General features: G+C 45.0%; 2 protein-coding genes across 5 annotated transcripts in view; one reads left to right on the top strand and one right to left on the bottom strand.

Moving 5' to 3' along the window:
* CCND3 (cyclin D3) overlaps positions 1–6,150 on the bottom strand; it is a 69,156-nt gene extending 63,006 nt beyond the window's left edge. Inside the window, exon 1 of one of the 2 annotated variants that reach the window (XM_074977481.1) lies at positions 5,897–6,150. The gene's annotated coding sequence lies outside the window, so the exon portion shown is untranslated. The remainder of the gene's footprint in view (positions 1–5,896) is intronic. The other variant, XM_074977480.1, reaches the window with a different exon arrangement.
* Positions 6,151–7,441: 1,291 nt separating this feature from the next.
* TAF8 (TATA-box binding protein associated factor 8) lies at positions 7,442–19,356 on the top strand. 3 transcript variants are annotated; one of them, XR_012642575.1, is made up of 9 exons: positions 7,944–8,149; positions 9,521–9,677; positions 11,424–11,522; positions 12,183–12,245; positions 13,107–13,231; positions 13,570–13,717; positions 14,943–15,085; positions 15,576–15,790; positions 15,921–19,356. XR_012642575.1 is itself a non-coding variant. In XM_074977430.1 (8 exons), exons 1-8 carry the CDS (start codon positions 7,460–7,462, stop codon positions 15,717–15,719), a joined length of 921 nt encoding a protein of 306 aa, XP_074833531.1. In that variant the 5' UTR covers positions 7,442–7,459; the 3' UTR covers positions 15,720–19,356. The 3 variants fall into 3 exon arrangements, 2 of the variants coding, with proteins under 2 accessions (XP_074833531.1, XP_074833530.1); XM_074977430.1 differs by lacking the exon at positions 7,944–8,149 and adding an exon at positions 7,442–7,501 and having other exon boundaries at positions 15,576–19,356; XM_074977429.1 differs by having other exon boundaries at positions 15,576–19,356.
* Positions 19,357–20,341: the final 985 nt, after the last annotated feature.

Consider the following 20,341-nt stretch of genomic DNA (forward strand, 5'->3'; position numbering starts at 1 on the left):
GTGGAGATGCTCCAGAGTACTTGTAATAGACAGGGTTGAAGGGCCATGATCGCCTACACTAATCAGCATGGCACGAATGAATGAATGAGGATATTCCATACTTGTCCATGCACAACAGGCTCTGTCCGAACATCTGGTGTTGATCATTGGCAGGATATATAAGTAGATGGACCGCAATTTGATCCAATCTCCCACTTCCTACGTTTGTAAAAGGTTCTCAGCAGCAACAAACTGAAAACATGATATTTTTTTTTCCTTAGGTTTTTCAAGTCTGAAGAGTAACAATGTCTTTCAAAAACTCCAGAAGGTGCCTGAAGGTTATTTTGGTAACGATCTGCCCTCTTGTGGCAAAGTTGTAATCAAAGTTGTGTTCTGTTTGCTGAATATTTAAGTGTACAGGTTCCTCATTAGCCAGGTAAGGAAGGTGAGACGGAGCTGAGGATACCCCCAAAATGGAAATAAAGCCAGATTTGTGGGAGATGTCACTGGGTGAAAACAGACAAGGGCTGGACAAAAGCAACATAAATGAACACTTTTCAGCAGCTGGTGCCACTAGCTGAGCAAAGCATGATTTTTTTCAGATGTCATTTTTCTCTTCTGCCCTGCAAAATGATGCTTTTCAAACTCTGCCTATCTAGCTTGATAGTTTAAAGTCAAAAAGGACCACAGATCATCTAGCATGGGCTCCTGTATATCACAGGCCATGGAATTTCACCCACTCACCTCAATAATTTGTGCCGGCCTAAAGCATAGCTTCCAAAAAACCAGACAGTCCATCCATATTCCGACGTGACCATCTTCATTATGGCACCTGAGTGCCTCCCAAGAATAAATACAACAATGTCACAAACTAGTCACACCAAAGAAACCTGGAATCACTGACATCCTTGAAAAACCAACAAAGAGTCCTCTGACACCTAAAAGACTAACCTTTATTTGGGAATAAGCTTTCGTGGGAAAAAACCCACCTCACCAGCTGCATTGGAGAGGCAGGCATAGATATATTAGCACGTGGAAAGAAGGGAGTTACCTTCTCAAGTGGAGGACCAGTACTAACTAGGCCAATTCATTCAGGGGAGATATGGCCCACTCCCAACAGTCAGAGGCAAGTGGTTGGGGAGGGAACCCGGACGGGGGCGTGGCACTGGCCCAGTGACACATACACATGCCCCAGCCAGGAAAGTGACTTGTCCCAGGTTCACCCAGTGGGCAGGCAGGAAAGTCAGGAATTGAATATAGCTCTCCTGAGTCCCACTCCAGTGCTCTACCCACTAGATCCCATTGCCTCTCATTTGTCACCCCCCATTTCTGAACTAGTGCCAGAGAAAGCTACTGCAATGTAGCAGTCTACGTGCTTCATTTCAGAGAAGGGTTTGTTCTGTGAATCTGGTGTGGAAGGCACCCTGGGAAGTAAAGAAAGAGAAGACCTACCCATGGACAGAGAATCAAGTAACAGCTCACAAATGCTGCAGATGAGACTTACCCAGAAAGGGTTTCTTTATTTGCCTAACAGCTCCCTACAGTGATTCAGTCAGGTACTGCAGCATGCTAAGTGAAAAACGGGGAGCGCAAGGCATGCAAACTGTTGCCCAGGAGAGTCAAACCTATCAAACAGGAGCAGCCAAAGGATGAGCCATATTGACAACATGACAGGAGCAGGAAAGCCGCCCTGCCTGACACTGAAATGTAAGTAGTGGTGATCACAGCGGCTCTCAGTCAATGGAGTAGGCACAAGAAAGTCAGGTAGGGTGTGTGTTGGTGGGGCAGAGGGCTGACCGGTGAGAATTAGGGGCGTGGATGCATGTGAGAGTTGTGGGCACAAATATGTTAGTGTGAATGAGCAAGAAAGAAGGGCATCTCTCTGTGCATGCAGATTCATGCAACAGCATGTACGCATGGGAATATCAGCATGTATCTGACAGCTTTATTAATGTCCTTGAAGCTGATGTTCTCAGCAAGAAAGAAAGGTGGGATCTGGAAGAAAAACCACCTCACGCTGCTAAAGTTGGCTCAGCTCCCTGGGGAAGACTCTGCCTGCTCTGTGTAGCCTTCTCTTCTCTGCTACTGATCAGAACTTCAGATAGCCTGGATGAGGGACCCGCAAGCTCTGTTCTCTTGGAATACAAAGTAAGCCACTGGTTGTAAAAGACCAGGAAGGCAAACAAACTGACAGCTCTGCTCTGGGTTCTGCAGATATTATTGGGGGTGGAGAAGCCTTAATAATACCGCTGACGTGAACAAATACCAGGTGAGCCACCAGTTTACTTGACACCGCATGATCACCACAGCAAAGCAGACATTACCTGTCTAGGCCAAGGCTGTACCCCACAGGTGGGCAATAATTTTTGATAGAAGGACCACTCCAAGATTTGGTTAAGTGGGAAAGGGCCTCCCTTTTCTATGGAGGGGTCTGGGATGGAAGTTGGATGCAGAAGGGAACTCAAGGTAGAGGATTTTTTCTTCTTTTCAGGAGATGTTTTTAATTTTATTTTGTGACACACAATTTGTTGGAGGGCCCAAACCAAACTGGGGTGAAGGGATTTCCCCTTAGCTTGTTCAAGAGACAAAATATTTTCACACAAGCAATAAAAGCAGACCTTCAGAAGGGTAGATAAAGACACCCACAACCGATTTTAGTGATGCCCAAACACAGCCTTAATGCTTCCCTATGCTTGATTTACAAGACTCATAGCCCCATCTGCCAGTGTTTCACAGCATGGGACGAAGTCCTACATTTGCCTAAAAGTCCCACTCTGAAACAATGTTCTCTCTAATTTTTTCCCTCCATGCAGAGTAAATTTTATTATGTGCACCAAGGCAAGTGCAGATGTGCACCACCAATAGAAATGTATGCTGTTGGCTGTAGGCAGCTGCGGGTGCTCTGCTAATGAGCTGGGCAACACCTGAATCCCTCCTGGGTGGCCACCCAAGCCCACAGCTTAGAGGGAGCACTGCTCTGAAATCCTAAATGAAGGCACTCTTCAAGTCTTGAGGAGATCTGTGTTCCAACCAATTAGAGGGAATCCTAATGCCTGAGCTAAAAAAACAAATAGCAATAACCACAAGAATAATTCATAATAGTTATTGTTTGTATCACAAGTTCAAGGCAAAGTACTCAGTGTGACAAGTCGATAGATAAGATCATAGTTCCTGTTGTCGAAATGGGGAAACTCAGGCAAAACAGTCCCTTGCCTAAGGTCACCAAGTGAATTAGTTACAAAGGCAGGAATAGATCTGAAGCTCTAACCACTAGATAATATTGCCTCATTGTGCCCCCAGCTGCTTATCCCTCACAAGGGCTCCCAGTTGCATGGAATGTCTGAGTTTCTTGTCCCGATTCTTTACAGGCCAGGAGGATATGAGCTCTTTTTTCATAGGCTATTTCTCTTGCACTTAAAGACTGTGGATGTATTTATGTGGAATGCATCACTGCTTACTGCTCTGCTGTCCTGCGTGATGGTCATACGCTTTCTCAGCCATCACCTCATTGACATTTCACATCCATTCCTACCCTGGGTTTCACACAATGGAATCCCCAGGTACAAGACACATAGTGAATTAACATGTTTGCACCCCACAGATGCCTCACTTTCTTTCTATAGATTCAGGTGTGCCACGATACAGGTAGGTACCAGCAGTTCCATGTTCTGGACAGATATCAGGTATGCTAAGCTACAGTTATGGATTCAGACATGCCACACTAAGTACAGTATCACATAAGCCAAAGTATATGTATGAATTCAGGTATGCAGTGCTAGTGGTGGGTACTAAATATCCCACTCTCTCTGCTTTTTGAAAATTAGCATATGCATATGCATAATTCAAAGATGCTTTGTGCAGAACAGTCACCTAACCTATCATTCTAGAGCCTGTGATCCCCTGAGTGTGTGCATTCTGTTTTTGTGAATGTGTCTTTCTTGTGCATGAAGTTAGAAATATTAAGGGGAAACCTGTTTTATTAGCCCAGGTATTCTAGAGGAAGTCATTAGGGATACTTCAGGAACTTAATGCTTCAGATCAATGACCTCTGAATGATTGTGTTTTTCCTGTAAGCCGAAACTGTGGTTGGTCCTACAGAGACATGTGAATAAGCCATCTGATGCTGAAACCCATTTTGGATCTGATACTTTTCCATTCAAGGTGAGAAACGTTTGAATTGAACACAAAGAAATCCCAGTCTGGGCAAGAGTGAACCAAACAACAGAGACAGTCATCTGATGCCAGAAAACTCCTCGCCGCCTGCACCCCACTTCCCACCCAAGATGCCTGCTGGAAACATCTAAGACTCAGGAGAGGGAAGGACTGGGCCCATGCTAGGAGGCTGCCTAGCTTGTGAGAGGGTGATGGTTAGAAGAACTGTTAGACTAAGAATTCGCATGTAACAAGTTTCTTAGTGTATTAGGATTATCTGGCATGTTTTGTTTACTTTGGCTTAACAATTTACTTTGACCTGCCTGTCTCTGAAATCACTTAAATCCTTCCTTTTATGCTTAACAAAAACGCTTTTGTTCATTATTGAGCCTACTGTAAATAAGCGTTACTTAGAGCGGAGAGGGTGAATTTATAAGCTTTTTCAGTGTAAAACTTTTATTGAGAGTAAGACAGATTTATTAGGGGGTTGGTCCCTTTAGGGGGTTGTGTTTCTGGGTGCTGCCAACGGCCCTGTAACTGAGCTCTCCCAAAACTGAGCTGGTTCAGTGTCTATGTTGCTCTGCAGGGGGGCAGTAACCCTAACTCTGTGCCTTGGCTAGGGGAGACCAAAGCTTCTGGTCCAGCAGAACAGTTTTGTGGGGGGCCCCAGAGGACAGGAAGGGCAGGCTCAGTGGCTTGATCTGCACACTAGGTGACAACCCCAGTGGGACCCTCTCTAATGCAACCCATCCTACTAAGTATGCCATATTACCTCTTGGTTTGAGAGTCAGCCATTACTTTCATAAACATTGCTGGCTAAGCCTGACCCTGTGATTTAGCTCCAGACTGTGGCACTGAGTTGAGGTTTCCAATCCAAACTACCTAGTGTGCTCCTTCCGCTTGTCGCCCAGACTGGATCAGATTCGTGGCAAGAGTTCTTAGCAGATTTCTCCACAAGGTACCAGCACAGAGGGTACATCTCCACTACAGGGAAAATCGACCTGCCGTGATGGATCTTCTGGTGTTTGATTTAGCGCACCTCGTAGGGATGTGCTAAATCGAATTTACAAGGCGTCCCTCTTGACTGTGGTACTCCTGTGCAGGCTCCTATCAACTTCCCTTAGTGGGGATGGCGTGGACGCCCGAATTAAGGTATGTCGACTTTAGCTGCATAATTAGCGTAGCTGAAATTGCACGCATTCATTTGACCTTTCCCTCTAGCATACAGCTGCATTGTAATCTCACAACACACCTCTCCCACGTCCACCTGCCATCTTCATTTATTCATTAAAGTCCTGCTTTTCAGAAGTGCTGAGCCACAGCACCTCCAGTTACAAGATGCAGCGTCTGCGAAAATCATACCCTACAACTTTAACAAGAAGGTACAGACATGTCTTCTTAGCCCACCAATGGGCAGAAAATCTTTTACGCCTCCATCCCAGAATCTCTGGCAAAGAAACACAGACCTGCCTTGGGCTGTAGAAGTTACTGCGTCACTGGTTTGTGAGGTTCTGACACCATCTTCACAACAAGGGGACATACGTACTGTACACATAAAAAACCCGCACTGAGATCTACCTTCAATAAACAATCACTGCCTGTCAAGCAACCACTTTGAAGTGTCTCCAAGATTCTTATGTCCAACCTGTCTCTTTGGAACCAATTTTTCCTGGTCCTTCATTGCTTATGGCATGAGCTCTCTCTCTTTCACTTTCACCTTTTCAATCTACTATTTATCATAAAATACGACTAAATTGCCTCCTACCTTTCTTGGTGACCAGTAAATGAGCTTTGCCAAGCATATTTTCTTTCAACTATCCAGGCTTTCCTCTCCTCCACCCCCTTCTTTTTCCATGGGTCACTGTTTTCGCTCTTGTCGTTGCTGAAAAAGCCACACTGCATGGAAGCTGAGTTGCAATCTGAACTGACCGAGATCAGGACCTTTAATTTCCAGCGTGGCAGCTGTTGTTTACATTTCTTTTTTGCAACACAGTTATTGGTTCCTAAGATGCTTTCTCTCCCCCACACACATGTAGTTAGACAGGAAGCTAGAGGTGGGAGCTGTAGGAGGGAGGTTTCCTGTTCTGTAGTTTCTGAAGCACACAACCGACTTCTGACATTCACCAACGTTTTGATGACAAGATCTGAACTCCCTAGAAGGGAAATTGAAGCTGAGCTCAAGAAGGACTGCTTACAACCTGAAGAATATTTTAAGCTGCTCGAGTGATTTAGGCCTTCCTATGAGCTTCACAAGAGACTTTTTTGTACATTCAAACTTTCCATTTGCTCGACACTGAAACTCGGACGCATTGTTTTTTTAACTGAGACTTAGGTCTTGACTCTAAATACTCATCATATCCCATGGCACTTTTCACAATGAGATGGGCCAATTCAAGCAATAACACATTTGTGTAGAATACCATAGATCCTTCCTCACCACTGCAATTTCAGCTTGAAACAATCTCCAGCCAGAAGCAGTTGATCTTCAGGGATGGGTGAAGAGATCCCTGTGTCTACGCTTGCAAATGCATTTGGATCCTTGGAGAGGAAAGGTTCTGTGTAAATGTCAGACGTTTTACTGTGATTGCAAAAGTGGTAAAGTAACAAAACTATGAGCTAGACTGAAATAAAATAACTAAATTGGCATCAACTGCAGTACCAGCTCTCTCCACGCCTTCATGAATAACAGGTTCCCTGAAGGACAACCTGACTATTCCTTGACCCCTTATGTCACAGAGAGATGCTTTTATGGGGGTCCTTTCAACTGGACTGTAATTAGGAAGAAGGGATGGTTTCTTTGAACTGGACAGGCACCTCATCTCTTGTCCCATACTGCTTTCTGGCGGTCCTTGTATGCTCAGCTAGGGCAAAGACTGAGTCAGTGGATCGGTAACAGATTCTGGACAAGATCTTGAGGACACCGCAATCTGGCAAACAGCATGTTGGGAGAAGCAGTCGAGAGATGGGCTGCTGCAGGGAGGTTTCCCAGAGCACGCTGGCCAGGCCTGAACAGGGAGAATAAATAAGAGGTGCTCTTGCAAATTCCACCCGCGACGGTAGCCAAATGAGAGAGTGCAGCAGGTCTCCATGGTGTGAGCAGTGACAGCGACACCCTTTACATCACTGGCCCTCTGCAATTCACACTTCTAAGGGCTCTGTCCAGACCCAGGCAGACAGCTCCTCTTGCAGCTCTCGGTCAGCACAAGTTTCCCCAGCATGCGGGTGGGTTCTCCCTGCAGCCCAGCTGGAGGCGGCTAACCCTGCGAGACTACAAGTCCCACAATGCCCCGCGGGGCCGCGCAGGCGCGTAGTCGCCCATGGATTCAAGATGGCGGACACAGCGTCCGGTGGCTCCAGCGGCTCGGGCACGGTAACGGTGGATACGCGAGGGGATAAATTCCCTGGGGAGGGGCCAGGGAAACAGCTTATCCGACCCGGTTTGAGGTGGCTGGGGCCCGGCTGAGTGGCTTCGGGGCCTGCTGGGTCGAAGAGCAGTCGACTCGGATTGGCTGAGCTTTTGGAGTAGGTGGGCTCGGGAGTTGGCTTTCGATTGGTCTAAGATATTGTGATTATTTGGATTGACCGTGGTCGCTACCAATGACTGGAAGTTTATAGGGGAACAGGTGGGAAGTTCTTAAAGGGGCAGTGTAGGGGTGGCAGTGAGTTTGAGAGTCTCTCGTGCCTTGGCTGCGCTTAGCCCACGTTGCCCTGGCAGAGCCTGGCACTGCTGGTGGAGGTGTGGGACAGAGGGGGCACGTGCAGCCCCGGGGGAGGGCTGGGCCCAGCTCCCCTGGCTGCTGCTCCTGGTTTGCTCCCTGACAGGCGGTGTTCTCTATCAGCTGAGCGCTGGGGTGGCCGCCCAGGAGAGATTCAGGTGCTGCCTAGCTGATTAGCACAGCACCCACAGTGGGCAGCGTGTGCTTCTATGGTGGTACACATCTGCACAGGTCTTGGTGCACATAAGAACATCTATTCTGCCCAGGGATGGGAAAAAAATAGAGGAAATCTAGCTGACCGGGTGAGTTTTTGTAAGAACTTCCTAAGTATCCCTTGTTGCAAGTTAAGTCTGTTGCTTCTTGTCCTGTCATCAGAGGTTAAGGAGAATATTTTTTGCCCTCCTCCTTTGAACACCCTTGAAGGTATTTGAAAGCTGTTGTCTTGTACCCTCTTAGTCTTCTCTTTTCCAGAATAAACAAGGGGAGGGTAAGTCACTGGTTTGAGCATTGGTCTGCTAAACCCAGGATTGTGAGTTAAATCTTTGAGGGGCGCATTTAGGGATCTGGGGCAAATAGATGAAAAAGAAATCTGTCAGGGATGGTGATAAGTCCTGCTGTGAGGGCAGGGGACCACCGGACTCAATGACCTCTCAAGGTCCCTTCCAGTTCTGTTAGGTACAGGTAATCCAAGTTCTTTCTGCCTTTCTTTCTAGGTCATCTTTCTAGACCTTTAATCATTTTTGTTGCTCTTCTGTGGACATTCTTCAATTTGTTTGCATCTTTTGTGAAATGTAGTGGCCAGAACTGGACACAGGACTCCAACTGAGGCCTCATCTGTGCAGCTGCCTGAGCCTCTCTTTGTCCATGTGCATGAGTAGGCTAGGCTCACGCTCCCATGTGAAAGGGAAGCTCATTCATCTTTGAGATCCTCCTTGAGATTAGATGCTAGACTGATGCAGGAAGTGTTACGGCAGAATGACGATGTCACTGTTTTACAAAGCGGGGTAACTGAGATACACAGAGATGAATGGGTTGCTTTTCAGAGAGATTGCACATCCACAGCTGCCACTGGATCAGATAGGAGGTGTTGCTACTTCTAATTTACTACTTTTATTTATTTGGGTTTCAGTAGCAGCCAGAATATGCTAAGTGCTTTCCTAATGTACAAGACACTGTCCCTGGCTCAAGGATCCTGTAATCTGTGAAGACAAGGAAATTGTGAAGGAGATATAAAACAAACAGCTATTTTTTTTAAATGAAGACAGAGACCCATCTCCTACTGTAACCATTACACCACACTGCTTAGTTAAGTTCCACTTGTAACGTGTTGACAGTTCTGCCACCCCAACCCTTTGAATGGTTACAGAACGGTGCATCTAATTAAATTCCCATTGGTGACTTAGTGTGACGATAGAGCAAAATCAGTGAGGTTCCGAATGCTTATTTCCATCCTTTTTTTTTTTTTTTGCCAGTTTGGAATAAGAGGTGTATTCAAGAGTTGGCAGAGTTAGGGTTCACAGAGCTGATAGTAGACTCTTGCATAATATCCGTTTGTACCGTATTGGTCTGTGATCAAGCGGTGGTGGGTTTTTTTTACCTCTTTAAAACCATTGTTGACATCCTGGTCACTCATAGCTGCCTTTTTTCTTTTTCTGGGTGACCTGTTTCTACAGAGATCAGGAGGCAAACACTCAACAACCCCTGCAGATAACTATTATTTGGCTCGGAGAAGGACTCTTCAGGTTGTGGTTAGCTCCTTGCTGACAGAGGCTGGGTTTGAAAGTGCTGAAAAGGCAGCAGTGGAAACCTTGACAGAGATGTTACAGAGCTGTAAGTATCTTTATCACAGAGGAAGTTATTTCAACCAATAAAGCAGATATTTGACATGCCAGGGCGTTTTCTGAAATAAAATTGCTGGTCTTAAAATCAGGTATTCCTAAGGGAAATAAAAATGAGCACCCATGATACAACAATGTTGCTGTACAGTAAAGTATCAGAGGGGTAGCCGTCTTAGTCCGGATCTGCAAAAACAGTGAGGGGTCCTGTGACACTTTATAGACTAACAGAAATGTATGAGCATAAGCTTTTGTGGGCAGAGACCCTGCATCTGACAAAGTGGGTCTTTGCCCATGAAAGCTTATGCTCATACATTTCTGTTAGTCTATAAGGTGCCACAGGACCCCTCATTGCTTTTGCTATACAGTAAACTCTTTCATATCTGGCAGCCCTGGGACTGGGAGTTTGCTGGATATTCAAATATTCTGGATAACAGAGGGGTATACCTAGCAGTGCATAACACTAAAGAAAAAACAGATTAGATGTTAAAAACAAACAAAAATGTATGCAGAGTACTTTATTTACCAACAGTGGGCTTGTACACTGTAAATGTTACTGTATTTCCTGTGTATTTACTTTCACTATACTATACTTATGGGAAATGTAACTAAAATTTACATGTGGTTAAAATGCCAGTTATATGAGAATTCCAGATTATAGAATGCCAGGTATGAAAGAGCTTATTGTGGTTTTTAACATGCTGACAGATCGCTGGAGTTGTTAATGATATCTTTATATTGTCTTTCTGTAAAGTTTAGGGCAACATTTTCTGACAGACTTCCAAACTTCAAAGCATATCTGTTTTGCATGCATGTATTCATTTGTGTACAGGAGGTAACTATAGATAGGAAGGATGGTCCAGCAGTAAGGACACTAGCCTAACATTAAAAGACTTAAGTTCAGTTTCCTGCCCTGCTACAAGCTCTCTTTTTAACGTTGAGTAAGTCTCTTAGTCTCTCTCTGCCTCTGTTTTCCCATCTGCTCAGCTTTACTAAGTTGGTTTGAGAATAAATGTAGTAATGTTGGTGAGGTGCTCAGATGCCATAGAAATACCTAAAACAGATAAATGTGCACTTAATGTTCTGATTTGTGTGCTCACTGCTTAGTACACATTTTTCAGAGTTCACAAATAAGGAGTTTTGTATGCTTGTAAATGAATGCGCTCACTGGGGCCAACACCCACCGGGGGCCCTGGAACACAGTGGGAAGGGGGTTCTGGCTTCATGCCCACAGAAGGGGCAAGGCCAAGGGCAGTTACCCTAACTGCTGCTGGGTCTGCGGTACTGGGCCTCCCACAGTCATGCAGGGTGGCATAGCAATGCTGACAGCACTTCAAAGTCTGGAGCTCTAGCTGCAACCGCTACTGCTACTTTGGCAGTGGCAGCAGCAAGTGCTCTGGGCCCCTTTGAAAGGCCAGTTTCCAGGGCAAATGCCTCTTTAGGCCCTCTTACCCCCATCAATGAGCTTGAGTGTGCTGCAGACTTAGTAGACGATATCTGATTATTTGATCTTTAATATCTCTGTTAGATGGGGTAAGGCTGTTTTTTAAGCAGAAGAACTAAAAATCCAGCAGTAAGACTCTGTATCCCCAAAGACCTGTCTTTTCTAACTTCAGCGAAAGCGCTCACTGAAGCTCTCATCAGTGCTAAGTGTCTGAAAGCAGGATTCATCTGATATAAATCTGTAGGTCATCTGCTGCAAATGTCAGTGTTCTTGTTCTGCTGAATGTTTCTTCCCCAGATGTCTCAGAAATTGGAAGGAGCGCCAAGTCCTATTGTGAGCACACAGCAAGAACTCAGCCAACCCTTTCGGATATTGTCGTTACCTTAGTCGAAATGGGTGAGCATCACATTGGTTCACAGCAAGCCCCAGTGCTTACGTGAGGAAGGACTGAGGCTGGGTGGAGGCATGGTTAGCTATGATTGGTGTTGCTATGCTTGGATGTTTTGCTCCTGCTGGTGTTAGAAGAAGGCTTGTTAGGCATCCTCCATCCTGACTAAGCATAGCATTGCCTTTCAGATAGGGGCTAGTGAGAGCATGGAAATAAGTATGTTTGAATCCTAGATCCCCAGGGCTTACAAAGTCTGGGTGTGTTACAAAAGCTAGTTGGGTGGGGTGTGTGGTTTACAGCTTTTTGGATGTTGCTTCTTTGAATAGAACCCTGATTTCAGCTTGTTTACTTGTTTCCTGCCTGTTTTGCATTACGGTAGAGTGCAGAATATGGGATTACATCCCATGCTGGGCAGTATGCTAGTCCAGGGCATTAGACTGAAGGTCTGTATTGGGAGATATCTGAAATGATAATTGATTGAGCTTTTTGGTTAATTGAGTGCCAGATAACAGAGCTTTTACTATAAACAGCAGAATTCCTCTTGACTTCAGTGAGATCAGAATTGAGCCAAGGAGCAGTGCTTTCTCTGTAGATAAGCATCCATCTTCATTAGTCTCTAATTTGTTGATAACAGTGTGTTTTCTATTTCCCCATCTTCTGGGTTTCAGGATTCAACGTGGATACTCTCCCTGCATATGCCAAGCGCTCCCAGCGGATGGTCATCACTGCACGTATGTGGGGCATCATCCAACAAGGAATTAATTTGTAGTAACAATATAAATTTGTTGCGGTGCAAAACAATAGTAGATCAGTTGTTCAAAGCAATATTGAAATTGCAGTTAAGAGGGCCTTATCTGGGAAGGTTAAAATATACATCAAATAAGAGCTGGATTTTAGGGTCCCCAATATCAATAGAATGTTTCCATGGGACTTTTTTTTAAAAGTAATATTTATAACAAGTAAATATCCCCTTTGAACATTTGCACTCTCAACATTGCAGAGGTGGGCTAATGCACTACAACCAGAAGGTGAAACTGATGACAGACAAAAGACAAGCTGAGTAACCTGTAGATCCACAAGTAATTCTCTGCCTATAATTGTTTTTGACCTTTCCTAATGTTTTGGGGGCCTTAAAATCTTAGCTTATCTTAGCACTCCCACCAAATGAATGAATACATTTGAATTCCGTGCCACACCAGCCCCTCCACTTGCACCCAAGGAGTTTCTTCTTTTGCAGCACTGTGAAAACTAAGTGGTAAGATAGTCTTTAATTGACAAATGACAGATTCTCAAAATAGTTGCTACTCTTCCAGTGTTTCCTCACCACCAATTAAACTTCTTGATATGGTGATGTTTGCTGCCCACATACTTAAGTGGTGGGCTGAGGGCAGTTCACTGCCAATTCAAACTAATCATTGTTCTTTGACCTGGTCAAAAACGGAAACTGTGGAAATGGTATTTTTTTTCCTGGTTATACTATGTAGGATGGAGAGAGAGAAGGAAAGATCAACTCAGATTCTGTTTGTACTCCACTTATTTTGTTGTAGATTTGCCTGAACAATAATGACAAAGTTTTTATTATTTAACTGCAGCACCTGTGACAAATCAGCCTGTGACTCCGAAAGCCCTGACGGCTGGACAGAACAAGCCCCATCCTTCCCACATTCCCAGCCATTTCCCTGAGTTCCCAGATCCCCACACTTACATCAAAACACCAGTGAGTAGCAATGACAACAAAATATGTCTTTTATTGTCTTTGGTGTTCCAGAAGCAGCAGTAGCAAGTCAAGCCCTTTTAATATAGGCCTGGTACCCATTTAACTAGGAGGCTTTCCTCATTCATTGTGGATCATGAGGGTGGTGGAAGTTGATAGGTTTGGAGGTTTCTGTGGTTTCGGCATTCTGCTAGTAAAGAGCTCTGTTGTGTTGTATCGTCCATTCACCAGCAGTCGTTAACCTGCGTTGGTTGTCTTGCATCCAGTCACCTATGTTCCACAGCTAGTACCCACAAGTCCGAAGTCTACATCTCATTGTTCTCCCCATCCCTGCCCAACAGACTTATCGGGAACCAGTCTCGGATTACCAGATCCTACGGGAAAAGGCAGCGTCTCAGAGGCGCGATGTGGAAAGAGCTCTGACTCGCTTCATGGCAAAGACTGGAGAGACACAGAGTCTCTTCAAGGATGATGTCAGCACATTCCCATGTAAGAACCATCTAAGGTGCCTGATGCCAGATGCTAAATATAAATGGTTTCTTTATCTATCTCGTGTTTGTGCATGGCTCCCATTCTTGTAATATTAAGTGCCAGTATTTACCCTCACAACACCCTTATGAAGTAAGGGAATACCATTTTCCACAAGTCACAGATGGGAGGCCTGAGACTCAGTTCCCTAAGGTCACACAAGAGATCTGTGGGAGAGCATGCAATTGAATCTCTGTGTTACAGTTCCCTAGCTGTAGAATGGGGATAACAGGATTGAACTGAATCTGTGCTTGCCAGCCTTGCTTTCTGGTTCCATGTTAGAAGGGTACATCTTGTAAAAGTGGCATGGTCCGCTCAGGGTGCTGTGTGTTAGGACTCTTGGGGTTCTAATCCTGGCTCTGTCATAGTCTTGCTTTGTAACTTCCAATAAGTCACTTCCCGTCTTTGGCCTGACTTAAAAATGTGTTGAAGTCCCATTAAGTCAGTGTGAGTTTGTACTTGTTCAGTGCTTCAGATGAGCAGGTTTTTGGTGCCCCAGTTTTCCCACCTAGAAAGTGAAGGTGGTAATGTCTACCTTATCTCATAGTGCTCTGAGATTCTCCAATGAAAAGTGTCAGATAAGTACAAAGTGTTATCCCAAGTGTGATCAGGTCTCATTTCAGGGTATAAGACATGGGTGTCCAACCTTTTGGCTTGCCTGGGCCGCATTGAGTGAAGATAGTCTTGGGCCGTGTACAAAATATATAATATAGTTAATGTATATAAATCACATAATAATGTTAAAAGTTTATGATCTTGTGGGGCCGCATTACTAGCTGTCCAGAGCCGCATGTGGCCTGTGGGCCGCAGTTTGGACACGCCTGGTATAAGATGACTGAGCATCTTGTGGGGAAGGGAGGGCCAGAAGGAAGTCTTCTGTCTTGAGTACTGTATTATTCACATAGCCAGGAGGATGTGCCCCTTTTTCTGAGTCCTCAGGCTCTGGCTATGTTGAGGGGCAGGAAAATAGATTTGGTGGAGGAATGTCTTGATCCAGGATAGCAGCTTCAACATTTCTTGGTTCTAAATGGTGGAAAAAGTGTACATGTGGCGGGGTGGTTAAAAACACTTTTTGGACTTGTTAAATAATATATTTGTCAGCGCTTCCTGATATATGTTGGCTTAGAAATAACGCAGATTTAATCAAAGCATGTGTCAAGTTGCTGAGTGTGTCCCCCTTCCCTAGTGATTGCTGCCAGACCTTTCACAATACCATACCTGACTGCTCTTCTTCCGTCGGAGCTGGAGATGCAGCAGATGGAGGAAACGGATTCCTCTGAGCAAGATGATCAGACGGACACAGAGAACCTTCCCCTCCACATGAGCACGGTATGCCCAGGATCAGGAGCTCAGAACTCTTCCCACTGCAACCCACTTAAATGCTGGGGGCGAGGGGGGGGTCTCACTCTTCTGTCTAGCACACTGAGTCGTCACTGATATGCCTGGGCAGTGTGTCAAGTGTTGATCTAGGTACTCTTGTATGTGCCATTTTCACCCACTTCAATGACATGGAAAGAGCTGTGGATCTTTATCGTGCTGTAACTCACAGAATAGAGCCTGGTTCTTAATGTTAGAGTCTGAATCTATGGCGGCACTTTCACTCTGACTTCAGAGGAAAGAGGATTTCCTTGGATTCCTGTATTGTTCATACATGCATCTATTTCCAGTAGAAAATGTGGGTCATCTGCCTAAATACTGCTTTTTGTTCATTGTTCCTATTGGGCTCAGTTGCTGTGTGTGTTTCTGGTCTGCAGATTGCATGATTCAGATCCCTTCAGCTCACCTTGTCTTAACTTTAAGTGTTGTCTTTACCTGGCAGGATGATTCGGGAGCTGAGAAAGAGAACGCTTCAGTGCTACAGCAAAATTCATCCCTGTCTGGCAGCCGCAATGGAGAAGAAAGCCTAATAGACAATCCCTACCTCCGGCCAGTGAAAAAACCCAAAATCCGCAGGAAGAAGTGAGCCGCAGCAAGCTGACTGCGTGGAGGAAGAGGAGCCCCGCTGGCATTTCCAGGGAGGTTTCCTTTACTGCTGTGAGTGGTGCAGGACGAAGAGGGGAGATGCTGCTTGTTGAGTGGCAGGAGAAGGATGACCTCTCTGTGCATACCAAATTACCTTTTCTTTTTTCTCTCCACTTATCTTCCACTGGTTTGGCATGGTCAGCATGGAAAGGGGCGTTGAAGTCACCAGTCTGCACACTGGAATCACCCTATGTACTTCACAGAGCACTGAGTTGCAGCTGTGACATTCCTCCTCTCTATGGGCTGGATTGATTTTGTAATGAGGAGGCACCCAGAAGGGTTTTGACTGCTTAACACTTCCCTGAGGAGAGTGCTCCATGCAAGAATCTGTGCTTCCGCAGGCCGACAGAGCCCACTTCTAGACTAAAAGAAAGACTTGTCCCTTCCACCCTTGGTGTGCACAGGATGCACACCCTGGTCTCTGGTTAACTATGATCTCTATGCGATCTAAAGATTGGCTTAGGCTGCTGTGGAGAGCTCCATATCTGAAATATCCTCAGAGTTTGAGGTTGCCCAGAGCTAGGGAGTCCTTCCATGAAATCCAGACCTGGAGCCTAGCTGTCCCGAAGTTGCTGAATATTCAGAATTGGCACTTTTGTTTGGGTCCCTTTCTAATCACATTGTTTAAGAGCAATGGGCAAGGTTATGCAGGTGTGTCACGGTCACGGTGCTAGTGTTTAAATATGGAAGTGACGAAAACATTGATACTATTTCTAAAATGCATTTATAGTCAACTGGCTGTGGTCCCCTTCTTATTCAATAGATCTATCGAAGTGGTGCCCCCCACATCCCCCTAATCAATAGGTGAGCTTCTTGTGTGTCTGTCTTGTCGGTGCACTGCTCTGGCGACAGTCCAAGATTTTTACCCTTATTAGCCATAGAATGCTGGATTTCCCATTGCTTTGCTAAATTCACATTGCAGGGGCTTGATTTTTCACGAGAGTGTACATCAGAAGACAGGCGAATCCCTGGTTGGTTTTCAGTTCCCAAATTCTGTTGATAATGTTGGCAGTTTACCAGATAAAAGTTGTTTTTTAAACTGAGTGCTTCACATGTATCGCGTAAGTGGAGAGGAATAAATACAATGCTCCAGAATGCCATGGTTTTCTGACTACAGCTGTACTTAAAAGAAGCAAGCATGCTGTGTTTACTGCTCCAGGCAGAGAATATTTTCCAGTTGTCTGAACAGCAAGATCTAACAGCTGCTTCAGGCTATCTTTTGCTTCTGTTTGGTTTCAGTGCAGTACAGGTCCCCTGAGAGTCCGCCAGCTGTTTGAAACTCACTGTGCTGTAGGCTTTGGAATACAGAATGCAAATTAGTTGATGGATTGTCCTTATAGCTAGTACTATAGTCTATTGTCCCCTGCTGAAATACAGAGCTTTTATTCACTGGAATTACCGCTTTTCTTCAACAGTCAAAAATTACTGCTCTTTCTAGCAGTGACCTTGGAGTAGTATCTTAAGGCCCTTATTTAACTCGTGCTCAGCCTTTATTCAGCCAAAACACTTGATTGACTTCAACAGTTTTTCATGAATAAGAATGAGTGAAACCTGTGTAGGAAGATTTCATCCTACAAATGCATGTGTAAAGACATGGAGCCAACCAGGGATTCTCTGACTGTGAGTGCTCAGCGAAAAGGTACCTCCGTGAAAATATTCAGCAAGAGCAGAGATTTTATGGCAGATGAAAACACCGCACGCATAGAAGTTGCAGAGGTCAAACTATCAATTGCAAATTGCTTGACCCCTTCAGACTCCCTTATTAAACGCTTTGTTATCGTTGGAAGCAGGGAAGGTATTGTTCTTAAGTATACGTATTCAAATTTAGCTAAACTACTTTCCTGAGAAATTGGGCTGCTGGAAAAAGAAATGTAGGCAGCAGGCTGATGATTTCAAACACTTTTTATTAATTTTTGGAAAAGTAGAAATGAAACACTTCAGAGCTATTGAAACTGCAGGTGAAATAGATTGGACCGTATTTCAAAAGGCCCGTGGAGAAATAGTTGAGATCCTAGGCCAAAGAATATCAAAATCTTATTCCCTTTCCACCTCAGTAAAACAGCTTCTTGGGTTCTCTATTGCTGCAGTGAAATTAGTGGTGCTTTGTCCTTTCTGCCACTCCAGTAACATCCAGCCTACTGTGCTGTTAGGCAAGGAACCAGCAGCTTGTGGAAAATGTCATCATCTTGGTGCCCCACCTCCAATTCCGTGTCCATACGTGATGCTGTTTATGCACTTATCACTGGCCAAATAACTAGAAATAAATCCCTTTGCCTTCCATTCTCTTTCCTCGGTCCTAGCTAGTTGGATAGTTCCTTGAATGTTTTGCCCTGCTGCTTTGTGAGCCTGTGCTCAGGAAGCTGTGCACCCTGCAGGCTGGCTGCATTGCTTAGGTCAGAGGTAGTGTGGTGGTGTGTTATGCTTCAATATTTGGCCTGTTGGAAGAACTCGTACCCTCCCCAGGTGCTAGGGCATGTCAGGGAGGAGAGACTACAGTAATCTCTTCACTCGAACCAAGTGTTGTCCTGAGACCCTGCTTTCAGAAGGCAAAGGCTTCGTGTGCAGTGGCTGAGAGGATGGCGTAAAGAGGTGTCCAGGCTTGGGGGATGCACCTTGTTGATCTTCCAGAACCCTGCTCCCTTCAGAAGACAGCGCTGGCCAAAGAAGTAGGTGCTCTAGTTAATGGTGACGCGTGCCTCCCACGTCTAATAGGATACGTGTCAAAGTTAGGGATATTAAAGGTTAACTGGTAAACCTCATCCTAAATGGATGAAGCTTACTGGTTATAGTTAACCATTGGGGCTGGAGTAGCCCTCCACCTGATGTGGGCAGGGGGCTGCTGTAGCCTCACAGGACCTGTCATGGGTGGGGATTCTCCAGAGTGGTCGGGGCAGCCCTCATCTGCAGCGGGTCTAGGGGTGCTGTGGGTCAGGGTACCCCAGCCAGGCCAGAGCAATGCCTGTTTGCACTGGTCTCAGAAGCACCGCAGATTGGAGGCTCCAGCCTGGCCAGAGCAGGTTCTCTGCCACTCACCAGTTTAATCAGTTAACCAGTTAAACTTAACTTTAAACTGGTTAACTAATACAATGGAATTTTACATCCCTAGTCAAAATTGATTGCCTAAGTGAGATTCTAAAGACAGGTTCCAGCCTTGGCAATATGTGGATGTCATTCTGTACCATCCAAGCCAGTGGGCGATGTGTGATTGACTTCAGCAGGAGCAGACTGGGGCCAAAATGCCAGCAGGACCAGCATGTAAAATACACTTTTTTCCTTGAGGTAGAATTGTTCCTGCAAGGGATGCTGGGGGATCCAGCCAGAGGCTCTGAAATGTTTCTCTATCTAAAGAGCCCTTCCCGTGCCATTGTCAAGCTTGCTAGTGCATTTGTTGTATAAAAGAATGTATGTACATACCTTGTATATTTATAAATTTATATTTTTCTTTGATCGTTTTTGGATTAGGCTTTTTCGATGCTCAAAACCTAAGTTGGACAAAAGTAGAGTGAAAATAATTATTTTTAAGTTCATAATAAAAGAAGTTCTGTCTCTAACAGCACTGCTGCCATGTGAATCAGAGAGGCACAGAGGGTTTGATGGAATGTTTTTCTATCGATTACCAGTTGCCTTTGGTGGTTTGTATTCAGCCTCTTTCCCTCAATGCTAGAATAAATACTCTGCACTCCATCCCTGGGATTTTGCCACATTTGCTGAGCTGGAGAGCAGTATAAGCTACTGAAAGCTACACCTGCATCCTCACTGCAGTGACATGGGAGACAGCCTGAAGTCTAGTGCCCTGCTGCTTTATTCTGGTTTTACCCTGCTCTAGCTTTGTGGCTTTCACTGGAGTTGCAAAAAAAGCTCTAGTCCCTGCAGTTCCTTAGGTGGCACATGGAAGAGCCTAAATGGATCTTGTGTTCCTGTGTGAGCAGAGACCGCATCTGAATGCAACTGCACAGAGACTCAGGCAGCTGCTCCTTTCCACACAACAGCATAAATGAAAAGGAGGGTGTGGGTGGAGCCGAAAATGGGCACGTCTTTACAGACCCAGGATTGACAGATCCCCGTCACTATGAGTATTCATATGCTGCTCAGCTATACAGTTGTATCTTTGACCTCACTTATGCTACAATGTAGAGTGAGTGTGAACAAGTTCTTTCTCTGTTGTTTGCAAAGCACTCAAAGAATTTGCCTCATCCATAAATATGTGAATGATAATTTGGTTTGTTTCTAAGATATCCCTTCCATTGCTGTGAGCTGATGGTCATTCTGAATAGCAGTATGCAAATGATCACATCAGATATCCTGGTCTGAAATCATTACATCCAACCCTGCCAGAAGAAATAGTTCTTAAACTACACAAATGTAGGACTATAGCTACCTCTTATATTTGATAAGTATCAGAGAGGTAGCCAAGTTAGTCCGTATCTTCAAAAACAATAAGAAGTCCTGTGGCACCTTATCCACTAACAGATATTTTAGAGCATAAGTGTTCGTGGGCAAAGATGAAGTGGTGCCATAGAACTTCTTGTTGTGTTACATTTGAATAATACCTAGGTCTTATGC

Source organism: Carettochelys insculpta, chromosome 26 (assembly GCF_033958435.1).
Source record: "Carettochelys insculpta isolate YL-2023 chromosome 26, ASM3395843v1, whole genome shotgun sequence".
NCBI classification, from domain to species: domain Eukaryota; kingdom Metazoa; phylum Chordata; order Testudines; family Carettochelyidae; genus Carettochelys; species Carettochelys insculpta.